This window comes from Schistocerca gregaria, chromosome 9, assembly GCF_023897955.1.
Source record: "Schistocerca gregaria isolate iqSchGreg1 chromosome 9, iqSchGreg1.2, whole genome shotgun sequence".
NCBI classification, from domain to species: domain Eukaryota; kingdom Metazoa; phylum Arthropoda; class Insecta; order Orthoptera; family Acrididae; genus Schistocerca; species Schistocerca gregaria.
Window position 1 is genome coordinate 237,648,021 of NC_064928.1, and position 12,706 is coordinate 237,660,726.

General features: G+C 39.3%; 1 protein-coding gene across 1 annotated transcript in view; it reads right to left on the reverse strand.

Annotated features, from left to right (window-relative positions):
- LOC126291657 (nuclear RNA export factor 1-like) overlaps window positions 1-12,706 on the reverse strand; it is a 143,115-nt gene that overhangs the window by 59,120 nt on the left and 71,289 nt on the right. Inside the window, exon 9 of the mRNA XM_049985230.1 lies at window positions 2,339-2,445. Coding sequence (XP_049841187.1) covers window positions 2,339-2,445 — 107 coding nt within the window. The remainder of the gene's footprint in view (window positions 1-2,338; window positions 2,446-12,706) is intronic.

The following is a 12,706-nucleotide window of genomic DNA, read 5'->3' on the forward strand; positions in this document are numbered from 1 at the left end:
AACTTCCTACCATTATTAAACATTTTATACCATAAGTCATGTACAGAAAGCAAGGTAAGATAAAAAAGTACATAATTGTTTAGAAAGTGGCACTGGAGAAATTAACACTTACTATTCTTTGGTTTTTGTTTAAAAATGATGTTATTGAAACACTTTCTTTAATCAACTCAAGACTGGAGAGCATTTGCACGTTATTTTTGAACTAATTTCTGTACCTGAAGAGCATATGTCAACATGGCCTGGGCAAATCTTGCTTCTGTAAGGCAACCTTAAGTCTTTCATTTTCTTCAGAGGTCAACTTATTAGCTGCCATAAATTTTTCCTGTTATTACTGTTTTTGTTTAAGTATTTCTTCACATGATGAAATCTCCTTTTTTCCGTTGCAAGTTTTTATTGACTTCCTTTTTCCTGTTTTCCCTCTTCATATTTTTGTTTTTCCTTTTCTTTTGCCTTTCTCCTTTCTTTTTCTATGTAGTTCTAGTATTTCTTGTATACACACTGCACAAAAAAAGAAACAGCCTTTCAGTCACAGGTACTTTTTCTGGCTAGTTGTCATACCATTTCATTGTATCTTTTACCGTTATCACTGCGTTGACAGTTTTTTCTGAGACTGATGCCAAGTACTCTGTAAGATAACTTCTCAATGCAGAAAAACCATTTTAACCACAGCATTCCTGTGCAGCAGAGCTAGAGATGTATTCACCACTTTACTTGTATGGGGAAATTTGGTTCTCCTGTCTTACAGATTTGTTTTCAATAACTGTCAACTGGAGTTTGTGCTGTACTTGAACTTACAGTGGTTTCCAACTGGAGATGATTCCACTCAACCATTAGCTGGTCACAATCAATATCCAGTGGTAATGCTTTTGCCATGCTTACAAGATAATTGCCTTTTTAGCTCTTGTTCTGTTATGTGATGAAGAAACTGGAATTGCTGCAGTCCTTGGCCCTACCAGGTTACATTTACGAATAATGTTTTTACACGCTTCTGTAAAATACTGCTTAACATGCATCAAGAACAGTAGGTGGTTCTTCTCAGCTATCTCCTCAACAGCTGCTGTAATTTCACCAACACAAAACATGTCGTTTAGAGGAAGCAAATTGGATTCCTTTAAAATATTTTCTAACAGTTCACACATCTACAGTACTAGTGGTTTACAAATTACTCCCGGATAACCTGAAAAGGCCTCTTCATTTCACTGTAAAGCCAACATATCAATGGCTCTTTTTTCTGGAATGTTCCAGTGTACTGGGTAAAAATTCATGCAGTGGAGCAAAGAAATGACAGTTCAGCTTCTATTGTGGGTTTCTTCAGATGCTAAACAATGTGTTTGTACCCAGTATACGGAGCTACAGCAGTCCTCTTTGGTGGAAGAAAATGTAAGTTGTTTTATCAGTACGGTTTCCAGTGTTAACCATCTGGATAGCCTATTCTTTATGAATTGAAGCCTATACAACCTCAATGAATGTTGTATGTTCGAAGTCTTCCATTATCGACAGCTAATCACTAAAAAAGTTATATACAGAGACAATCAAATCAGAAGCATTTTCTCCAAGCTAGATGATGCAATAATTTAAAAGAAGGATTATGTACAAGGTGAATGTTAAAGATGCCTACATCAATGAGTTGCTTTTTTCTTGTAGAACAAACTTGTTCATTATTTGTGATTTATAAAACTCAATAAAATTCAATTTCAATACTAGGTTAAAAATGCCCTGATTTTTCCATGTAAAATGTAACACCCAGTTTCATGGAAGAAACACCACTTTGATTTTGCTCTCCCAACCCCCCCCCCCCCCCCCTGCCCCCGCTACCAATCTATCCAAATCACTTCATAATGCCAAAAAAGTGATTTCTAACAAGAAAAAGTAACTAGAAGTTACTAAAGGAAAAAAACGTTACTACAGATGGCAAATGCGACCTGTTGGCAGCACCAGATCCTAAATGAGAATTACAAGAACCAGCTGGACTTTAAGAAAAATGAATAACATAGCTCTAGAAGAAATACCAGAGAAGAAAAAACGACTGAAAGTTACAGACCAGCACAGAGCAAAACTCACTGGATACTTAATTAAGACGTGATATTCTTTTACAGAGCAGCTCTCAAGATGAGATCATAGTGAAGGAAAGAACGGAACATCCTATTTACAAAATACGTGGAGATCAAGAGGACTACTGGAGACAGAAAACTATGGGTGCACAGGCAAGACTTAGCTTTTTGAAAGAAGAAGAAGAATTAGTTAATAGTCATTGGAATGACACACTACTTACTTCTTAGTGATCAACTACTACAAGGTAATTCTTGTGAAAATCGTGTTATCAAAACACAGCACTCACCTTATGTATGAATCTCTCTTAAGCATGTGACATATTGGATTACAATCCAAGTAGACTTCTGAGATCTGTAAAGTACGAGACAATGAAACAGTACCAGTGCTCTTTACCTGAAAACAGAAATGACAAATTGTCAGATTACTGAAGACAGACAGTAGTTTGAAACAATGTTGCCTGTCAAATTGTTAGTGCTGCACATGTTGTTCAACAAAACAAAATGTAAGTTAAGTGAGGTGTAACATAACGTCAGACACACTTTTTGTGTAAAATTTAATATGATTTTTACACAATTTCTGATGGTTTCACAGTGTTATGGCCAGACAGCTTGACATTCAATGCCCATATCTGATTATCATACCCAAATATTTAAATGACTAACAGCACTATTAGGTGCCAAGAGCAATCTGTTCAGTGACTGGACTGTGAAAAGACTGAGTTATTGTTTTTGCCACATTGCTGTTGGCATTAGATCTTGAGTTCTGACAATCACTACGCCATTAGATGCACGTTTCTTTTCAGATTCCTGTAATTGTCAGCTTCTATTTAATCCATACCTACGAATGTTGGACAGGAACAAAGACACCTCTCCCCCCCCCCCCCCCCCCCCCCCACACACACACCCTACTGTTCCCTGACCCATCCTCTGCCTAACCTCCCACCTGCCTACCCTGTATGGTCTCCCCTGCAGCACTTTACGATCCTCCACCCCTACCCCACTATCCCTCTCCCTCCCAGTCCCAGCATCCTCCTTACCCCCACCATCCAAATTGCTATTTTCATCATGCACTGCTACTAGCAGCCTGACCTCGGCAGCCACAGCCAGTGTGTGTGTGTGTGTGTGTGTGTGTGTGTGTGTGTGTGTGTGTGTGTGTGTGTGTTGCCTAATTGAGAAAAGGGCCTTTCTGGTTGAAAGGTTACTTGTTTGACAGTCTTTTTGCTGTGCCTAGCAGCAACTCAACTTCTAAGCTATATAGTGAGTAGCAATATATCCTTTTCATAATACTGTCATCGTACCATCCTGGATTTTCTATTGCTCAATTTTCCATTTTATTATTTTTTTAGAGTTCCCTGGCAGATATTGTACTTCCACTGTAAAAAATAAACCACTTCTACATTTAAGTTTGTCATGCCCAGCAATACATAGCAAATCACTAAAAACCACGTATTTGTGGTGAGTGCAGAGATTGTGGCTACCACATATTATTGGTTGACTTACAATTATGCACGATTTCTTATTTTTTCATCTAGTACAACTCAGGTGTGCACAGAGGATATCAACAGTACAGCCTTACAATCTCTTAATATTTACACCATCTTCTGAACTGTGAAATGAATGGCACTAGGAGAAATGATAAAGTTTCTGGGCCTGTGCTACTACATAGGACAGCTGTACTGACAGGATAGTCATATTCGATTTGTGAGGCCACTATGATGCTGTATTACTCTCTCTCTCTCTCTCTCTCTCTCTCTCCCCCCCCCCCCCCCCCCCCCCCCCCCACCTCCCCTTCCGTTACTCTAGTAACCAGATCATCCTTCAATTTCTGCTTCCCACTGCAACCATCTGTTTGACTCATAATTTTTTCTGCATATAAATTATTTTTGATTTCTAGATTACAAAATAGAAAATAATTGTATCTACTACAATGCACGTATCCACAAAGATGTTCTGGCAATTGGAAAACAGAGGGACACGAAGTACTACCTATCAAAATATGCACCATATTTGACACCCTCTCACATCTGAGGAAATTTGTACGGACAATTTTTTGAAACCAGTGGAAGGTTTATAGCAACAATACATATTATACAATTTTAATTTCAAGGATAGACTCTACTAACTGCAACAAAGTTGGAGACTGTGTGCCTGATTTCAAAAGGATTTGTCATGTAAAATCAAACTTGCAGTTTTTTCACGTGACATCCGGGAAGCTGTGGATCAAAGCAATCAGGCAGAAACAGCATTTCTTGACTTCTAAGAAGTGTTGGAGTCAGTAACAATCAATGCTTATTAATGAAAGTACAATGATTTGGGGTATCAAAAGAAATTTGTACCTGGACTGGGCATTTCGTATAGGGAAAATGCAGCACGTGATCTCAAATGGAGAGTCATCGACAGATGTAGAAGTAACTTCAGGCGTGCCTCAGAGTGTTCTATGGAGACGCTTGCATTTCATAATGTATATCATTATTATGACCTGACTATTAAAAACAATCTAAGAGTTTTTGCAGATCAGGCTATTACCTATTATGAAATACTATCTGAAACAATCTGCATATATATTCAGTCAGATCTCAATACCTTTTCAATGTGGTGCAACATGGATACTGCGAAAACCATCAATCTACAAAATAGATTGTTTACAAAACACTTGTGCAACACTTGTGCATCCCTCGTTAGAATACTGATCCAATCTTTGTGACCTATGTGAAGGGTGACTAAAAGAAGATACTGGACAGCATAAATGGTCCGAAGTTTGTTTAACCCATGGGAGAGCATCACTGCGATGCTGAAAACCAAAACATAGCATACACTTTGAGATCAATGCAAGCTACTCCACAAATGACTACTTACAAAGTTTCAAAAACTATTACTAAGTCAGTACCTATGAACATACTACTCCTGTGGGGTCCACGGTGACTATAGACTAAATACCAGATGCACAGAGGCATGTAACCAGTCATTCTTTTCACAAGCTGTACATAAATGGAACCACAAGAAACGATAATATGTCTTACAATAAGAAGCATTCTCTGCCATGCACTTCATAGCAGTTTGCAATGTACGGTTGTAGATGTACATTTAGGCTCAAGTGTCTATATGATGTTTTCAGAGCACAACAGGCCATGGAGTTGCACGTACTATACGAACTTGATGGCCCTGTGCTGCTACCCTACATTACACAGAACAGAATTCAAGCCTATATACAGGCTTATGTAAAAGTACCAATACAATCATCAAACACTATACATACATGTCCCAACATATCACAGTCAGTATTAATTACACTGTTCTAAAAAACTTTTTTCCTATTTCTCATATAAAATATTGTGATCCTAGTTGTATTTTGAGTGCTGAATTGAAAACTGTTTTTGGTTTTTTTCTGTCATGGATAGTTTATGAGTAATCACAATTATATTTCTCTTTTCAGTTTCAGATATAGTGCAGCAAACGTGAGGTGAAATTCGACAAACAAATACATATCTTTATGATGTTATAAGTTCATTAATGGAGGGTGGGATCTAACATATAACACAGTAACCTTTGTGTATACACTTTGAAGCATTTATTTGACATGAGAAATTACAGAAAATTGACAAACAATGAGGCACTGCCTTGTAATACACATCCCTTTTTTCTCTTGTATTGTGAATCTTTCTTCTCTCGAATGATATTCCAGCAATAATCTGCTAACATAGAGGGTACCCACTTCCCTTCATAGCGCCATTCTATGGTAGAAATGTCTTTATGGAATCTTTCCCCATGTTCATCTGATACGTCACGACAACTCTGAAGTAGTCCAGATGAGAGTCCATCATATGTACCTTCAAAGACATATTGCACCCTAAATCCTGATATGCTTTGGTCATATCCTTCACCATTGCTTTGTAGTTAGTAGCTCCTCTTCTTCCAAGGAAGTTTTCCGACACCATCTTGAAACAGTCCCATTCGGTTTTTTCTTTATCAGTTAAACATGCTTCAAAATTTGCATCTTTCTGCAGCTCCCTGATTTGTGGGCCCACAAATACACCTTCCTTTATTTTTGCAGCTGAAAGGCAGGGGAATTTGGTAGCTAGATATGCAAACCCACAGCCTGTTGTATCCATGGCCTTCACGAATTGTTTCATCAGGCCAAGTTTGATGTGAAGCGGTGGAAGTACTATATATGCAAGAGCTACCAGACTTTTACGTTGTACATTCATTTCACCAACTTTCCATCTTCGCCTAGGCCATTTCTTTTTCACATAGTGAGAATTTCGGTCTTGACTACCCCACTCGCAAAGGAAACAAGCATACTTTGTGTAGCCTTGTTGCATTCCCACTACCATAGCAGTTACCTTGAAATCTGCACACATTTTCCACTTGTGTTCATTTTATTTTAATGAATATAGCATCCTTTGTACGAATTCGTAATTCTCTTTTGTCAAACTAGCGTAAGCTACTGGAACAGAGGGTATTTTATTTCTGTTATGGAGCAAAACACCCTTCAGACTTTTTTTCGATGCATCTACGAAAAGTCTCAACTCCTGTGAAATATAAGTGAAGTTCAGCACTTTCATCAGACCAGCAACATCATTGCAAAATGTCAGTACTTGTCAATTGAAAAATAAGAAATAAAGGCATGTTCTTTGTGCCTGAACACACTGATTTTAGTACTTTGGTGCAGTTGATTATACGCTTGTAATCTTGAACCAAGCAGCTGCGCCTTTTGTTTACTTAATCCTAGATCACGTACTAAATCATTTAAATCTGCCTGTGTTAACAAATGTGGCGATGACTCACTTGTGCAGCGATATAAAGAATCATCATCTGAGATTTCTTCAGTACTACTTATTTCACTGTCACTCGGAATTTGACCTCGAGCTCTTGAAGGTACTGGAAGGTTGTCGGAATGCTGCACTGGCATTCTCGCTGAAGGCAGATCTGGGTAAACAATGTGCCTCTTTGACGTTTTGTTTGTAAAACCCTGAATTTTTGTTAGACAGAAATAACAATCAGTAACATGGTCCTTAGGCTCCCTCCACACCATGGGAACAGTAAACGCCACATTCTCTCTACCTTTCCACCACTGAATTAGTTTGCAGTAACATGTAGCATAACAGAAATGTGGTGTCCATTCTTTATCTTGGTCTCCTACCTCTACTCCAAAGTAATGTTTGTATGCTTTCTTTATGACTGAAGAAATTTTCTTCCTATTTCTGGCAAAAGTGAACTTCCCACAGATATAGCAGAAGTTGTCCGGCTTATATCGACATCCACGACAACGTGGCATTTCTGCAAATTTAAAAATACCACTTTGTTAATACACCTGTATTAAATTAATAGTAGGGAACTAGAGGAACGCTGATGTGTAAAAACAAGCAGTTGTTTTACCTTCAGCACCAGGCTTAATCAGTTTACACACAGGAACTAAAAAATTCAACCTTGCTCAGAATTATTACAGACAGTTACTTGTGAGCCAAAACACCCACTCGTTAAGACTGACACAAATTGCGGCTAACACCACTGTTGTAAACTCGATGCACCTGCCCCTAGGAGACATGAAGCTTTACTGCCGAGTCAGCGACGGCTGTCGCCGTTCGGGTTAATGAGATGTTTCAGGTGATCTTAATGACATAGGTGTGGCGGGGGATAACCTAATGATGTCTTGATTCTTCCCACCTGCTGTTACACAAGAAATTATCATGTTCTACCACTGCTGGATGCGCCAACATACCCGTATTTCTCTATAACGTCTCTGTGTTTGCCATAAGTTGTGAATATACATATATATATATACATACTACATAAAAAGTATCCCTGACAACGATATTTTGCGTACATATTTGAATTTCCCACGGCAAAATGGTCTAGAAGCACATACTTTAATATCAGAAATAGAACCCATGTCTAACAGTGTTATCCTTCCTTACCAAATTAAGTGGCAGTGGAAACAAAAACGCACAATCTTTAACATTCCTCCATAAGAAGAAATCACATGTAGTCTGGTGACTGCGGGGACCACTGCAGAAGAGACTCACGATGGGAGACAAATTCGATCAAATGTAGATACAGTTCAGCACTGAGCTAATCAAGAATGGCTGAAAGAATGGTTGAAGGAGGATGGTGGTGTTGAAAGCGATACCTCTACTGTCTTGCTGTCATTGGGCACAAAGCATTACTGCAGCATGTCCAATTATGAAAAACCAGTCACAATTTTCTCCATGAAGAAAAATGGTCCGTAAACTTTTGAACAGGCCATGGCACAGAAGATGTTAACTTTAGGTGAGATACAAATGTGTTCCAAAACCTCGTGTGGATGTTTTGTGCCCCAAACATGCACAGTATGACCATACACATTTCTAGACACACGGAACATAGCTTTGTCACTGAAAACTGACTTCTGTGAAAAATTGTCTTCCTCTAGTAGCATCAGAACATCGCTGTTAAAACGAAGCTCATCACCCCAAGTAGACAGTGCCAGAACAGTTACGAACAGACAACTGCACAGAATGCGCCAGACAGTTGACTGCAGTTTCTGCAGGTTTTTGCTCGCGTACTCGTATGCTAGACCTTCTCCTGACAATGCGCTGGTCAGGCGGTTTTCTTTGTACCGTGTAAGAAGGCAGAGGTAAAAAATGTATAGAGAGACCGAGGTTTGAACATAGTAAGCAGGCTCTAATAGATGTGTCTCGTGGTAGTCACAAAGAGATTAAGAGGCTTGCACAGTACAGACAAACACGGAGAACAACATCAAACCAATCTAAGGACTGAAGATTACCCCAACAATGATATAAACGAAAATATGCCTTCTTTAACAGACTGCATTATCTGGATGTAGGCTTAACAGATAGGTGCAGTATGCAGGTATGATGGGATTTCTGAATAAATATAGTCAGGTGTTTACAACGGAAAATAGCAATTTATTTACATTAATGGAATTTGGTATATTCATCTAAATATCATTTTCAAAGAAAAGTCAGGATTCCTCTACTCTCCTGACCACTTGTCTATAATTTTTTCATTTGCAATAACCATTTTCTTCTTTTCTTATTGTCCACAGCCACAGCAGATGACAACTGAAATGCCTGCATATCCTTTCATCACTCTACATTGTCTTGCGATACTTCCGTGGCACATGTAAATGCGAGGGACCCCACTCATTTGTTTTATCGCAAACTCTGGGCATGCTTTAAGGTATGCGTAAATAGGAACTAAAATGGATGATGCAGAGGTTTAAGTGCATTTTTAACCCAAGAAATAGTCCTTCACTGTTGGACAGGGACCTTTTATCTCACTCTCTTATTACCTGTTGAATGGTGTTTCCTGGAAAATAACTCATCAAACTGCCAGAAAACTACTTGCTCCATGAGAGGGAAATTGGTCTCATCTTACATGCCCTCCTCTGACACCTTTTGAGGGATTGAGAAAATTTCTCTTCCCATAAATTGTATGCAATGCCCTTACCTGCCATTCTGCTGCTGTTTTGGAGGTTCAAGTTCTGCTGTGCTATATAGCTTTAATGTCAGGAAATCTCAGTTCTGTGGATACTCTCCCTACTTTGCCCAAACTCTGTATGTGAATAATATCCTGTACCATTAACAAAGCAATGGATAATTCACAGCAATAAGTGACTTGAAGCTAAACTTTCATGTGTCACATAAAACCCAAAATTCGTAATAAATACAAAAATCATTAGGTTTCATGAAACTTCAGGCAAATGTCCAATGTCGATAACTTGCAGCTGCAAAATTTTGATGCAGAGTCTTCAGGTATATACTGGCAAAAGTACAACGAGCTCTCCTGTTTGAAAGCGGGCAAGGAGAGTCACAGTGTACCCTGTTGTCACTGCACACACACCATTAGAACACATTCTTATCTACTGTGAATATGTACGCTACTGTGACCACACTCTGTGGTGAGCACTCACCTCATTGGTACAAGATTGATTATCTTCATACAATAAAATCACAGAATAGTGCTGGTTTTACAGAGCACAAATTTTTTCTGTAAAAAGATTCCACAGATTATCTAACTGAAAACCATGGTCACAACTGATATGAGCCTCAGACAGTCATACTTCTGCTAATTTGTCAATAACAGAGTTCCAAAAGTTTGAAGTATGGGCAACAACTTTTGTTTCATTTATTCACGCAAATGACCAGTGACACACAGTGTTACGCGGTAATGGATTTGGTAGCCCAGAGGGGGCGAGTACCCCGCTGGTCTTCACACTGCTCCCTAATAGTGCACATCATCTGCCCTATACAGGGTGTTACAAAAAGGTACGGCCAAACTATCAGGAAACATTCCTCACACACAAACAAAGAAAATGTTATGTGGACATGTGTCCGGAAATGCTTAATTTCCATGTTAGAGCTCATTTTATTACTTCGCTTCAAATCACATTAATCATGGAACGGAAACACACAGCAACCAAGCACTTTGTTTCAGGAAATGTTAAAATGTCCTCCATTAGCGAGGATACATGCATCCACCCTCCGTCGAATGGAATCCCTGATGCGCTGATGCAGCCCTGGAGAATGGCGTATTGTATCACAGCCGTCCACAATACGAGCACGAATAGTCTCTACATTTGGTACCGGGGTTGTGTAGACAAAAGCTTTCAAATTCCCCCATAAATGAAAGTCAAGAGGGTTGAGGTCAGGAGAGCGTGGAGGCCATGGAATTGGTCCGCCTCTACCAATCCATTGGTCACCGAATCTGTTGTTGAGAAGCGTACGAACACTTGGACTGAAATGTGCAGGAGCTCCATCGTGCATGAACCACATTGTTGTTTCGTACTTGTAAAGGCACATGTTCTAGCAGCACAGGTAGAGTATCCCATATGAAGTCATGATAAAGTGCTCCATTGAGCATAGGTGGAATAACATGGGGTCCAATCCAGACACCACCAACAATGCCTGCCCAAACGTTCACAGAAAATCTGTGTTTATGACGTGATTGCACAATTGTGCGCAGATTCTCGTCAGCCCACACATGTTGATTGTGAAAATTTACAATTTGATCACGTTAGAATGAAGCTTCATCCATAAAGAGAACATCTGCACTGAAATGAGGATTGACACATTGTTGCATGAACCATTCGCAGAAGTGCACCCATGGAGGCCAATCAGCTGCTGATACTGCCTGCACACGCTGTACATGGTACGGAAACAACTGGTTCTCCCGTAGCACTCTCCATACAGTGACGTGGTCAACGTTACCTCGTACAGCAGCAACTTCTCTGACGCTGACATTAGGGTTATCATCAACTGCACGAAGAATTGTGTCGTCCATTGCAGGTGTCCTTGCCATTCTAGGTCTTCCCCAGTTGCAAGTCATAGGCTGGAATGTTCTGTGCTCCCTAAGACACCGATCAATTGCTTCGAACATCTTCCTGTTGGGACACCTTCGTTCTGGAAATCTGTCTCGATACAGACGCACCGCGCCATAGCTATTACCCCGTGCTAATCCATACATCAAATGTGCATCTGCCAACTCCACATTTGTAAACATTGCACTGACTGCAAAACCACGTTCATGATGAACACTAACCTGTTGATGCTACTTACTGATGTGCTTGATGCTAGTACTGTAGAGCAATGAGTCGCATGTCAACACAAGCACTGAAGTCAACATTACCTTCCTTCAATCGGGCCAACTGGTGGTGAATCGAGGAAATACAGTACATACTGACGAAACTAAAATGAGCTCTAACATGGAAATTAAGCGTTTCTGGACACATGTCCACATAACATCTTTTCTTTATTTGTGTGTGAGGAATGTTTCCTGAAAGTTTGGCCGTACCTTTTTGTAACATCCTGTATGCAAGCTACCATACAAAGAATCTTATAAACACCTGCTTTGCACAGCTCTAAGTCACCTACTATTAATCCGAGAAGTGCCGAGATTTTTAATGGATGAAAGATCACTTTAACCTTATGTTTTCTTAGTATTCTGCCCATTTTTGTGGAAATATTTCCAATATGTAGGAAGTAGACTGTAGTCTTTAAAGCATCATCCTCTTCCATGTTGTGGTGTTTGTTTGTGTGTAGTAGGGATCACTATCCATTTTCGTGGAAATCCTTTTATACAAAAACTTCATGCTCTGTGTAACTGGTGTCATTCTACTGTACTAATACAAACAATCAGATATTGAAGACACAAGCCTTCACCACAGAGGACACTGACAACAATGCACAGACTTGCTACAACATACACACATTCTACAAATGCATGCAGTGACGATTTGGTACTATATATGCGTGCCAGCATAGTTTTAAACAGAGCTCAGTCTACTTTCATCAGACCTCGAGACACCAAGAAGACTTTGCACTAAAATATCCTGGCAGCAAATTACTGACATATGACAGCAAATATTTGCAATTTTGTTTGTACAGTGTGTAAATTAAGTCAGCTCAACTCCTAATTACAAATTCTGTACACTGCCCAGCATCAACAGAAGATGTCAGCTCATTTCCCATTACAAACAATTTTTTTTAAAGTGGAGTTTTATTTATCAACTTCATAAAGTGGTTTCTAATTAGTCTAGTGAAATACTGTATTTAACAATTCATATAAACAGAGATGAAAAAAGACAAAGAGCAACCAATACTCAGCAATGTAATATGCGCAGACCTGGCTGAAGGAAAGACAAAGTGAATGTCTGA